The 12,338-nt window shown below is 55.5% G+C and overlaps 4 protein-coding genes across 4 annotated transcripts; 2 read left to right on the top strand and 2 right to left on the bottom strand.

Moving 5' to 3' along the window:
• Window positions 1–4,541: 4,541 nt before the first annotated feature.
• BBA_05029 (F-box domain-containing protein) lies at window positions 4,542–5,652 on the top strand (the record flags this gene model as incomplete). Its single annotated transcript, XM_008600126.1, has 3 exons — window positions 4,542–4,818; window positions 4,885–4,976; window positions 5,107–5,652. 3 exons carry the CDS (start codon window positions 4,542–4,544, stop codon window positions 5,650–5,652), a joined length of 915 nt encoding a protein of 304 aa, XP_008598348.1.
• A 365-nt stretch (window positions 5,653–6,017) lies between these two features.
• BBA_05028 (uncharacterized protein) lies at window positions 6,018–7,415 on the bottom strand (the record flags this gene model as incomplete). The annotated part of the gene is made up of 1 exon (XM_008600125.1): window positions 6,018–7,415. One exon carries the CDS (start codon window positions 7,413–7,415, stop codon window positions 6,018–6,020), a length of 1,398 nt encoding a protein of 465 aa, XP_008598347.1.
• Window positions 7,416–7,870: 455 nt separating this feature from the next.
• On the top strand, window positions 7,871–8,802 carry BBA_05027 (mediator of RNA polymerase II transcription subunit 7; the record flags this gene model as incomplete). The annotated part of the gene is made up of 2 exons (XM_008600124.1): window positions 7,871–8,131; window positions 8,215–8,802. The coding sequence occupies 2 exons, from the start codon at window positions 7,871–7,873 to the stop codon at window positions 8,800–8,802; spliced, it is 849 nt and encodes a 282-aa protein (XP_008598346.1).
• A 754-nt stretch (window positions 8,803–9,556) lies between these two features.
• Window positions 9,557–12,159, bottom strand: BBA_05026 (SPOC domain-containing protein; the record flags this gene model as incomplete). The annotated part of the gene is made up of 3 exons (XM_008600123.1): window positions 9,557–11,048; window positions 11,141–11,424; window positions 11,479–12,159. The coding sequence occupies 3 exons, from the start codon at window positions 12,157–12,159 to the stop codon at window positions 9,557–9,559; spliced, it is 2,457 nt and encodes an 818-aa protein (XP_008598345.1).
• Between the last annotated feature and the right edge of the window lie 179 nt (window positions 12,160–12,338).

The raw sequence follows: 12,338 nt of genomic DNA, 5'->3' as shown, positions 1-12,338 counted from the left end.
TTCAAACAAGTCCCCGCCGCACTCACGCATCAGCAGAATCTAAAGAGGCGTCTTTTGTTTGTTCTCGTCCTCATTCATGTTGAAGTTTGACTCATTCATGTGGCAGCACGATTGCAGTGACAAAAAGTCCAGGGAATCGAGGCATAGGTAGTGCAGCTTTCTGGCAGGACTCCAAGTCCGCTATCGTCTCCATTGGTCCAGACGAATCAGGCACGTCGGTACGGAGTAGTGAACGGGAGCTTCGCGGTCCCCTTCTCCGCTACAAGCCTTTATTATTATTACACTATCCTTACGGAACTCGGGATACGATACCTTCCTGCGCGGTACACTTTAGCCGTCAGCCTGACTCGCTTCGTGGTCTACAGCTCCTAAAAACGGACACAACAACGCTCTTCAATGTATTTCATAAGACAACTGCAATTGTTCTGGTCTTAGATTTCGACTACAGTGCCGCATCCGAGTGTAACTCTTGTGGTACGCCGGACAATTAGCCCTGGAACCCGACACAGAGGGGTAGCACCGAAGCCTGGCACTGGCCGTCAGTAGCTGTCAGTGAGTCGGAGACACATTTTGCAGAGCACGGAGCGAATGTGCATGCCTGAAGCCTCACATGAGGGTAGCGGAGGCACAGAATTGAGGAGCCCTTGTCCACCTGAAGGCCTCAGCCGGCATCTTGAGCAGAGTATGGAGTACTCGCCCCCCGCCTGCCCGTCACATTAGGATCGAGCTCCGAGGGGAAGTGAGGCGGCCGGCGTGACACAAGCCGTTAAATGACTCTTGTTCCTTTGTCATCATGGCGGCAAGCATAGGCCACAATCTCACTACCCTCATCCCCCAGAAAGCCACAAAAGGTTGAGGCTGTCTTGCTGTGTCCCCCTTCAGTGGTTGCTTTTGTGTCCCTGGCCACATCCCAGGTCGCGAACCCAAGACGGCTGGGGCGACGGCCAAATTTCCCGGATGCAACTTCTTTGCCCGGTGGCTCTGCAGCCATCCTGGTGACTGTGGAACGCCTTCCAAAAACAAAAAGGGCGGTCTTGCCTACCCCTCAGCCACCCCAATGCCTCTGGACACGAAGGATTCTGATCCAGCTCCAGCCGTTTCACAAGATGCATGGCACGGGGGCTAGAAAATGAAGGCGTGACTACGACTCACGGCGGCATGCATCAAGATGTTCCGGTTACACCGCATAAGGAAGACTATCGGAGGGGGTGTGCCTCTTCGTGACCAGGCTGCGCTGACCCTCGTCTACCGGCACAGATGCCTGTATTCGTCCTGGCTGTCTCTGATCTGGAATCTTTCTGTACGCTGGCCTGTGACTAGTCTGAACCGAGCAGCAAGACAGGTTCAATAACGGCTGAAGATGTTCTCAAGCGGGGAAAGCATCCGCCTGGTCCGACAAATCGTCCCACACCTTCTACCCTCCCTTTTCTCGTCTGAAGGGCAATTATTGTGCTTTCATTGGTACCCACTGCAATTTTCTGCTTCAGTCTTTGACGCTGAGCTGCAAAGGTCCGCTTGTCAGATGTGCGGCTTGCCATATGTCTCTGAACCTGGAACTAGGCCGTCTGATGGCTCGTGGGCGCTGCAATCACTATGACTATTTGATTTTACCTAGCGACAAGGGCATATTTGGCCATCTCACTTTTCCATAGGCTTTGGTCGGACGAACAACAACCCAGGCCATCAGTTACGGCGGATATCCGAGGCAAAGGTACTTATGTGTGGCGAAAACGACGGCCACACCGACAGACCTCCTATAGGAACAGCTACAATAGCTGAATGATCTCCTTCAACCTAGTGGATGGTAAGATTGAAAGATGTGAAACCCGGAGTAACACTCCCGGAAATTTGAGGCTTGCCTTGGCGCTATGTCTTTCAATCTTTGAATTAACCGCAAAGGAAGACAAGGCTGCATGTGTCGCATTGCTCTTTCTGTCTATTGCTGACTGGCATCCGAGGGAATCCACGGCAGTTAACCCTGAAGCAGTAGCAGCCCTCTAAACACAGTTGCTGCGGTAGTGTGCTTGACTACAATGACGCATGCAGCAGTGTGTATCGATATGTACGATGACCGAGAAAATCCCATGTTACATACTTCACGAATCGCAACTCTGAGATTGATGTGACATATTTTCTGCCGGCGTTTCGAGTCTCAGCATCAGCACGCCACTGCCGGCACATATCGGACGGCAAAGTGAAGCAATGCGGCGGGCTGCCGCAAAAATCGCCGCCAAGCAGATCACAATGTTTTTTTTTTTCGCGCTCATGCTTGGGGGCGGAACATGGGTACTATTGCCGCAGGCATACCTAATTGACAACAATGCAATAATCTTAATTTCAATATCAATAAGCGACGCCGGCAAGTCTACTTCCGAACCAGACAATTCGTCAGTCAGCCATTCATCCAGCCCTTGGATCTTTTATCAAGCATGGCGTCGTCAGCAAGTCTCGCAAAGCGGATCATGGTATCCGTAAGGTGTCAATGATATCATTAGCCGGCAATAATCTGGAACTGTGACAAGGTAGGGGATGGCCGCATGGCAAGCGGCCAAGAAGGCGACGTGGAGGGGTGTTCCTTGGTTAGGCTGTGAGTTCCTGAGGGTCGCGCAAATAGGCCAGAGGCGGTGGCCGCGGACCAAGAAGGCACATCTTTTTGTTCGGAAAGAGTTGAGACAAGGCGTCAAGCTAATTCTCAAAGACACGAGGCTAGGAAACTGTGGGAGTTTCCTTCAGCCTCTTCTAGCCTTGTTGTTTGTTATTGTAAGTTGCGGTCAAGAGAGCTTACGAGTCTGCAGTGTCGAAGCCCAAGGGGCGCCCGATGCTGCACCAAGTATGGGGGCATAGGTGTGCTGTGCAATATCTGGTTGACATGCTCGATGGCACGTTTCTTGTACTTTCGCAGCAATGCCTTTTGGGGTAGCCCACCGCCATGCAAGCACTTTCACTGTGGGGTGTGCATGTGGCTGCGTGAGATGAGGTGTAAGAGCGTTTAGCAAGTGAAAGACGAGAGGGAACGATTTTCAAAGTGAGTACGTTACAGACCTGCTAGCTACGCTTCTAGAATGCTACTTTTTTTTCTAATAGTAAGTTGGTTGGGTTGTGACGATTCGCCCGTGTCCCGGCTGTGATTTGAAGACTGAGTATCAGCCACAGCAGTAAGACTAATATTAACCTGAGCATAGTTGAGGGAAATTCAACTCAACAATAATACTTTTGTGTTTGACGGATTACCCACTCCCTCTCTTTTCTAGGCCATCTTCTACAGGCCCTAATGCTTCGGTACACTCTTCGGGCTCACAGTGCTGCCATTCGGACATACGATCTAAGGCCACCTTCGACTTGCCTGGAAGTGGCCACTCACCGCCAATGCCAATACCATCACAAGCACTTCCTCAAAACCGTATCGAAGCATCACACGCCATAGCCAAACCTCGCTTTTTTTCCCAGATGGCCTCGCGCTACAGATACCCGCCTTGTCAATTTTACCATCTAGTACCGGGTAGGTAGTCGTCGTGCGCCTGGCCGATCGCTGTCATGGGTTGCACCCCATTAGCGCTTAGCGTCGTATATCGCAGGCCCGCCATTTGGCTTCATGCTGGTGACTGAAAGGCTCTGCTCCCCGCACGATGCCAGATTTCCTTGCTCATAGATTCCTTGTCTTTAGCTGCAGGGCCTCAGAATACGGGTTGCCTGATGTACTCTCCACAAGTGACTTGTAGTTTTGCGGTGCAGCGCAGCAAAGACGCAGGTACCACCCACCTTGTCACCGCAAAGATGACTGCCTGGGACTAGCCGGCGGCTTCCGTGTTGGCTTGCCAGCTGCCGGCTGCTAGCTGCGAGGGCAAACGAACGACATGCCGGGCCGTTTGCTCGTCCTGTTTCTACAACTACATTCCTTCGCCTCCATGATGAACCCTTCATCATCCCGGCTTTAATCCTCACCAGCCTATCAAAAGGACCGCTCCCAGCATTCTCCAAGTTCGCGCCTGACAAACACCCTGTTTCAGCATATCGGGCGACCCACCCTCGGACGTGCGTCTTGCATCACCCTGCTTGAGCCTTGTGCTGTGAAACCTGGGGCCCGATTCAGCGAGCATCTTGCTTGTGCTTGCCCACGTCGACTACTTTTCTCTTTGCCCACCTGCGAAGCCATTGCAGCTGCATACTGCTCGACGCATCTCGACCTACAGCATCTTTTCTTTGTTCCATCTCTCTTGGTCAAGCCCTCCGCCAGGCGGGTGTTTGTGGCGGCCGCAGTCCCACCAAAGTATGGCCGCCCGAACGGTTGCGTAAACCCAGCACGGACGCGCGACCTCATACGACGACCGCCTTATTGTGGCCATCCAATCGACTTGCCTTGGCCTAGTCTGGAAGACAACAACACCAAGGCTGTCCCGAACAGGACCGTTGGCGCAAGAAGCAAAACGACAGCGATTGCATCTCCAAAACGCCAAGTTCCCACTCGGCCGCTGCATCGGGCCTCACCAGCATCGGCTTACGTGAAAACCGCAACTAGTCGCAGCGTGCAGCCATCCATTGCCATGGATTCCGACAGTCGACCAGCAGTATCACCTTCTTCTCCTCATCCGCCCGCCTTAAGCGATGGACAACTCATAGTCCAGCCCCGCAGACCGGCTGTTTCTAATTGCCGTCGCCCTCGCGCCCCCACGGCCACGTCTGGACCGCCGCCAGAGCATGCGCCTCACGATGATGTCGTTGCGACAGGGACTTGGATGCCGACAACGCCAGGTACTTGTCGCTCGTCTGATGCCCAACCTCCCTTGCCAGCCCATGAAGGCTGCTCAAACGCCTTGGGTAGTACGTTTGGACCCCGCGGCTTGACTTACACCCCGGTGTTTCTATCATGCAACCTGGGTCATCCAGTTCATGACCCCTCGCTAAAGGCACTGCCACCCGAGATTTTACTCCATATCTTGGGCTATCTTGACGTGTGCGATCTGCTGCCTATCTCTCGTGTGAGTACTAAACGCACTTCTCCACGGCGCGCCCAAGAACCCACGCAGCCCAATGTCCTTGATTCCATTTCAGTCGAATTGAGACCTCCTCGCCATGCGCCACACACACCTTCACCACGAATATATGCAGATACACGTTGCTGACTCGGCCGCACGGCTGCAGGCATGCCACTACTTGCGCTCTCTCTGTGCGGATCCAATACTCCATCAATACCGCCTCAGACGCACTCGGCTCACCCTCCCTCCTTTACTAGCTATGCACAACCGACTTTCCCTAGCAGATCTGATCACACGCTCCATCTTCCTCACGCACACATCAGTTGTGTCTCGAAGACTTGCTCGGTCTCTTGTATCCATCCGCTTGTCCCGTCGTCTAGCCGCTCGCCCCTCCCCAGAGGCCCTAGTTGAGCGTGCAGTGCTACCCCCGGAATGCGTCCCCGGCATGGCTACTGTACACGTTGTCCCTGGTCTGGTTGCTAAGCGCAAGGCTATTGAAAAGGAAAGAGTCAAGGATGGTCTGAGGCGGTGGATTGCTGCCAAGTGGCGCGGGGAGGTACAAGAGCGAGAAGAAATGGTTCGCCACCATGATGAAGTACGTGGCGTAGGCCGGGTATGGCGACTTACTCGATTTTGGGAGCAGGTCGGTCGTGGAGAGCATCATCTAGCCATACGTTAGGCAGCAATGCTGGGGTTTTTCTGTTCTTTTGGACGCCCTTTATGCACACCTGGGCGCGGATAGCTGGCCTACCAACGGGGGTCTGAAGCGAAGGGTTATAATGGGAACACGAATATGCGACGTCATGCCTGAATGATTAACGGTCTGCATGCGAGTTTGCCTTTAGTATCTATTATATACACGGAGAGTTAAACTGCCCCTCCTTTTGTACAGTACAGTATCTCGCCCTTGTTGCTATGTATCCCAATTGCTGATATCAAATCAAAACGCCATAATGTGCGACAAAATCTACCCCCGTTTTTGGCAGTCAGCCTTTTTACAGATACCAGCCAGCAGCCACTTAGAAGGACGATATGTAAACTCCGTTACTTGCGGAATCTGAAGCCGTCCCAGTCGTCGTCGTCGTCGTCATCGTCGTCGTCCTCTTCATCCTCATCCTCCTCTGCATTTTTCTCAGCTCCTTCTTCCGCAGCGGGACTCTTGCCGCTGCCCCCGTCTGGCAACTGACTCTGCAGCCTTGCCGGGCCATCATTGTTCTGGCCGACGCTCGACGCCCGCTTGCGCAGCTCCTCGCGCTTCTCCTTGAGGCGTCGCACACGCGCCTCGAGCTCCTGCATATCGTTGAACTCGTCCTCTCTCGCGCGCGCCGCATCCTCGCGCTCGCCCTCAATGTCGAGATCGGCGCGGCTTTTGCGGGTAGCGCCGCCGTCGCCGCCATTGGCTAGATCCTTGGCGGCGGCAGCGGCAGCGGCAGCGGCAGAAGCTTCGGCGTCCATGGCGGGAGCTGAGATGACGGCGTCGTCGGCATAGGGAGCCGTGGCGGCGGCCATTTCCGCCTCAAATGCGGCCCACTCGTCCTCGTCGACCCCCTGAGCCCCCACGACGTCGCTGTTGCTGCTGCTGCCGCCGCCGCGGGGCAGCTTTTCCGCGGCGATGGCGCTCCCGTTAGTGGCGGCGGATGAGGGCGTGACGGCGGAGAGACCGGTAAGAGTCGGCAAACCGCCGCCCGGAGTGGACGAGGAGGATTCGCGGTGGGCGGGTGTGGCGGGCCGCGAGGGTATCCGCAGCTCGACGCCGCGTGACGGCGTCGAGGACATGCGTCGCGCCAGCGTCGGCGGCGTCGTGCGGTTGGAGTCCCGGCGGGCGGGGGAATTTGTTGTTGTGGTGCCTGCGTCCTTGTCCTTGCTTGCGGCGCTGCTGCTGTCCCGGCGGTGGTTGGCGGCGGAGACGTCGATGGAGATGTCGCCGCGGCTGCGTTTTCTTCGAGCTGCCTCGTCTAGATCCATGGCGTCAACGTCGTCGTCTTCGTCGCTAATTTTTCGTTTGTGTGATTGGGTCCGCGTTTCTGTGCCATCGTTGACTGTGGACATGTTGTTCTTCTTCTCGTCCTCGTCCTCGTCTTCGGCCACGTGCTCCTGCTCCTCTGGGCCTTGGGTAACGGTGGCGTCGTGTGTTTGTGTTACTTGCAGCTTCTCCGTCACAGGCTCTTCGGCCTCCGAGGGAGCTGGCTCTGCACTGGCTGCGGTGGTGGTGGTGGTGGTGGTGGTGTTAGTAGTAGTAGTAGTAGTAGTGGCGGCGGCGGCGGCGACGACCCGTCGCTGATGACTTGTGCTCCTGGTGTGCGACTCCCAATGGCTCTCAGCTCGTATTTGCTCGCGACACAGGGTACACAGCAGCTTGCCTGCGTCAGAGTACGCGGCGTGCGGGTGGTTGATGCGACGGGAAAGCCGCTGCTGGCGTAGCAGCGCTCGCACGTCGGCCATTCTAAATCGTGATTTGGTTGGAGATGAGAAGAGCTGGCGAGGAGCACACAGCCGTGGAGCTTCGTCTGTGCCGCCACTAATGCATGGATTGGTACACCCAAGTATGCGAAGCATTTGCAACCTCGACCCGCGTTTTGGGTTTCTCAACCAAAATGAAGGAAGGGAAAAAAGAAGTATAAAAGCACAATGGCAAAGCCGAATTTAAAACATTTACAAAATCTTGTCGGTTCAGGTGCCGAAAAGTAAAGAGGTTGGATCATTATTAGTTACTTGCAAGGATGGAGGGCTCTCACCGCCGCAATTTACCCGGCGGTTATCTCACGCCGTCTCCAGGCTCGCAAGACCCAGACAGCCCAATCCCCCCATTCGTTAACCTGGGTCCTGGCTACGACGAACTTGTGTCAGAGTCAGATGGCGATGCGGACCATATATTCACCAACAACATAACGACCACTATGGAGGAACAAGATGGCGCCTCATTGTCGTCGACGTTTCCCAACCCGCCGCCGTTTTGGAGAGACTTTACGGCCGACAAGGTAGCTCGCTATGAGCAGCTACGCAACGAGTACGATGAGGGCGAGGCCGAAAAGACGGCCACTGACGAAAACTACAAGCCGCAAAGCAGGATACCGAACCTCCCAGAGGAGTTGATGCACCTGCAACCGCCTGAGGAGCCTGCCGACGGCCGATGGCGCGTATTCGGCGATCAGTACATGGTATGAAACAATCGCAAACGAATCCTCCGCGCCGCATCCCCCGTCGCTAACCCGCGCCTGTGTCTCTCATATTTTTCCAACAGCTCGACGACCAGCTCCCGACGCTCGAAGAGCAGGGCACCACCAACCTCCCCGCGTCCGGGCAGTCGAGCGCGCGCGACGCCAAGCACTACGACCGCGCGTTTGAGCTCAAGCGGCTGGCCAAGTCGCTGCTGCTCAACTTTCTCGAGCTGACGGGCGCGCTGTCGCGGAGCCCCTGGCACGCCGAGGCCAAAGTGCAGGACCTGCGCACGCTCTTCATCAACGTGCACCACATCCTCAACGAGTACCGTCCGCACCAGGCCCGCGAGTCGGCGATTGAGATGATGCAGGACCACCTCGACCGCACACGCACCGAGACGCTCGCGATTCGCACGCAGGTCGACAAGGCGAGGCGGCTGCTCGAGGGCCTGGGCAGTCTGAGTCTGGGCGGCGACACCGCGGGCGCGGGTGCGGGCGTGGCGGGAGCCGGCGCGCAGCAGACGGCGGAGAAGGAGATGAAGAGCGACGGCGATGCAACAGCAGCAGCAGCAGCAGCAGCGGCGGCGGCGGCGGCGGCGGCAAAAGGTGTGGATGTCGACTGGGAGAGGGAAAGGCAAATCTGGGCATCTGTGGATGACTTGTTCTCCTGAGTGAGACTTGCTGGAGTTGACAGGACAAGAAACCACAGAGATACAAAAGTTCGCTTCTTGCTACGGTGCGACCGAGCGCAGCAGCTCCCAGCTCGCTGCAACGGCAGCGTGATACTGGTACCACCGTAATGATGCGTGCTTCTGCCAAGATTCTCACCCGTTTGATTGGGTGTGGATTGTAACCACGCCACTTGGAGTGCTATGTGACCGCGCAAGTGGCACGACCACGAACAGGGCCGAGCACGCGAGGTCATGGACGTATGAATACCTAATCATTAGCATATATTTCGGTGCTACGATTGGCAGAATGCTAGCCACCGCGATGAGGTTAGAGAAATACCCAGGGCCAGTAGTTACAAAGCCCAAAAGAGGGAGTGGTGTACAGAGAATACACATCAAATTAATGCAATTTTTGTTTATCCCCCATCTTAATCGAACATCCACAGCTACGATGGTGTATCTCACATTCGTCAAAGTATCAACACGTGAGCTGCATCTTGTCAACGTCTCCAAATAGTATGGAATTATTATTCTTTTTGAAATATAAACTCTTGCCATATCCCTCTACCACCCTTCCTCGCTAGCGCCAAAAGATGTTCGTGAACGACCGACAAAATAGCTGTAAAAGATTTGACCATTGGAACCCCAGCGCAGCAATTGATGGCACATAACTGTAAGACTTATATACCCTGACACGAAAATCCATCACAATATAGCATCAACATTGATGTGAACCACGTCGCTAAAAGCCAGCTCATGGCTTGTTAGGCCCGCCTTCCTTCTCCAACAGCACACTCAGGTACTGCAAATCATCGCGCGCCTTGGGCTCCCGCTCGTATATCGACTTGATAATCTCCCACTCGCGGCGGGACATTTGGTGTGCTTGGGGAAGCAGAAACTGCACGGTGGGCACCTTGACAAAGGGCCCCAGGACCTCGTGCGCAGTGTGCTGGCCGGCCTGCTGCGCCTGCATCTTTTGCGCCTCCGTCATCTGGGCAAATGGCGGCGGGGGGCTGGTCAGGTTCGACGCGTTGGGGGGCGTCGGCGCCGGAGGCAGAGCACCATGCGCGAGGTGCGACGGAATCGGCGTGGCTAGCGGTCCGGGCGTGTGCCCGTTGGAAGGAGAGCCTACGAAGCCACCCTGCGGCGTGGCGGGAGAGAATGCAGGGCCGGGAATCGAGTTGCTTCGCTGCGCGTATCCCTCTGCGTTTGGTGCATTGGCTACCGCGGGTGTGGAGGGAGACGATGTGGTTTCATTTTTTGGTTGAAGGGTCTCGGAGGGCTCGTTGCGGTAGACAAAGACTGCCAACAGCATAGGTTCCGTTCGTACCTTGGGGATAAAGTTATCAACCAGGTTCAACATGAATTCCGGATGGTTGTTCTCGCCAGCAGGGACAGGCACAAGATAGGTATCGCGCACGTTGCCTGCAGCCTTATTACCGACGACACCATACCGCTTCTTGCTAATAAAATAGTCCACCAGAGCGTTGTATTCTGGCTGCGCTTCTGGTGAGCTTGGCGTAAGACCGACAACGACTATGTCAGTCAGATTGCTATAGCGAAGGCTGCATAGATATTCGATGGCACTCTGCTCCGTAATTCGGCCAGCAACAGTCATCCGTTTCGGAATGAGCTTGGACCAGTGCCCCAAGGTGGCAAAGTTGGCGCCGCCGACGTGCTTTCCGGTAGCCTGGAAGTCTGCAATGGAGCTCATAGCTAGAGATCCTCTCCAGACAATGTCAGGGTCCGTCGAGTCTTCGGTGGGCGAATAAGGTGGCGAGTCGTTCTCGTCCTCCAGCAGGCGGTCAACGTCGGGGTCAAAACCGGGGCCAGATGTGTTGAGGGCAGGCGCGGATGGTCGCCGGCGCTGGGCTTCAGTTGGCGATTTGACCTGGGAAAAGACCTCGGAAATATCAAACTTGGACTGGCTGGGCGAGCGCTGATCATCATGTTGCTTGGGCGACTGAGCCATGTCGTAGTCGGTACTCATCGACTCCCGCTTGATTGGTTGGCTCGCGTCGGTGTTGGCACCGCGTCGAGCACCTCCTCCACGAGGAATTGGGAGGTCGTTCGTGTTCGCCATACTCTCATCTTCCACGACTTCCTCGCCCTTGTGCGTTCTTCGAACGCGGGGTCCCGTGTCCCCGGTGTAGAGAATAGATTGCTTCTCTGCCTTGGCCTTCATTTCCGCAGTCGTTTTTGCAGTTCCGCAGATGCGAGCTGCTCCGATGTCATGACGGCTAGCGCTGCGGGAGAATGGGCCTTTTGAAGCAACCCATCAACGAGCTCTGAGTTGTGCTTCAGATTAAATGTCAGCGACTTTATCTGCTGAATGTACTCTTTTTGGCCCTTGCTGGCTGGGTGCGTGTCGAAGACGGCGCGCTCGATCTGGAGAGCATATGTCTCTGACATGCTTTCCGCGGAGCTGTCTTTGGGAATCTTCACAGTATTGTTCTTCTCCATTGATGACAGGACGTGCAATATTGACTTCTTGAGGGCCTTGGCGGGACCCGCCCTCGTAGTTGGCAAGTTGGATATACCTGTGGCAAGGTCGGCCGGCGGTGTGTATTGGACGCCGCTGGCGGTTGAGTCGTTTGCTGAGACACGCCGCAATTTGACGTTCTGTGGTTTAGTTAGCAGGCAGCTTAGATCAAGTGAAAATTTTGCACTGCATACCTTAGGATCGCTGTCCTGGGAGTCGTCGCGCGACTTTCGTTTGCCCGGCCGACCGCCAGATTCGCGTCTGTCCTTTGCAGAAGTGTCTGGTGCAGGTGATGCTTTGGCCTTGACACGGCTGTCTTTTTCGATCTCGTCCTTTGGATCACTTGCACGTTTGCCTTTTGGCTTCCTACCGCCCCTCTTCTTTTTGCTTGCCACCTCTTCCTCGTGAGCCTTGCGCCTCGCAATCCATGGCTGCTCTCCTTTGGCAATGCCATCTAGCAGCTCTTTGTGATCTTGCGGGCGGCACTGCTCACACCAGTAGTACTCCGGAATCTCGTCCTCGTATGAGCTCACGCCAACGCAGACATTATGCTGCCATGCGTAGCACGTCTCGCACGAGATCCAGGCCTCACCTGAGTCTTCATCTTGCTCCGTAGCACCACAGACGCATCGAATAATCTCCTCGGGCTCCTGAGACTGCTCCTCCTCGTCCTGTACCTTCCTCGACTTTTTCGTTTGGCGTCGCTTCGGTACAACGGGCTGCTCGAGTTCGTCAAAAGACTTTGTGTGCTGGCCCTTGGTCGCGCGCACAGAGCGCCTTGGTTCGGTTTCACCTGTCGCGACACAATTAGCATGAGCTGCAAGAAGAGCTGCACCGGGTGCATGATGTCGCGAGACGCCAGCGTCGCGTGCCATCTCGGCGCACCGCGTGGCGCAGAGCGACGGATAAGTGGAAAGGTTTATGGCTTACCGGACATGGCTACTCGGCCAACGCAGCGATATACGCGTTTGCAAGGCGCTTGCCTGCGATGCTTGTCTACTGTTTATGTGCCTGGTCCAACAGGCAATGGGCGATTTACGGAGCAGGCAGGACT

Source organism: Beauveria bassiana (assembly GCF_000280675.1).
Source record: "Beauveria bassiana ARSEF 2860 unplaced genomic scaffold BBA_S00012, whole genome shotgun sequence".
In the NCBI taxonomy this organism is placed as follows: domain Eukaryota; kingdom Fungi; phylum Ascomycota; class Sordariomycetes; order Hypocreales; family Cordycipitaceae; genus Beauveria; species Beauveria bassiana.
Note: the sequence above shows the minus strand (reverse complement) of the source record. Positions and strands in the feature narration are given on the sequence as shown.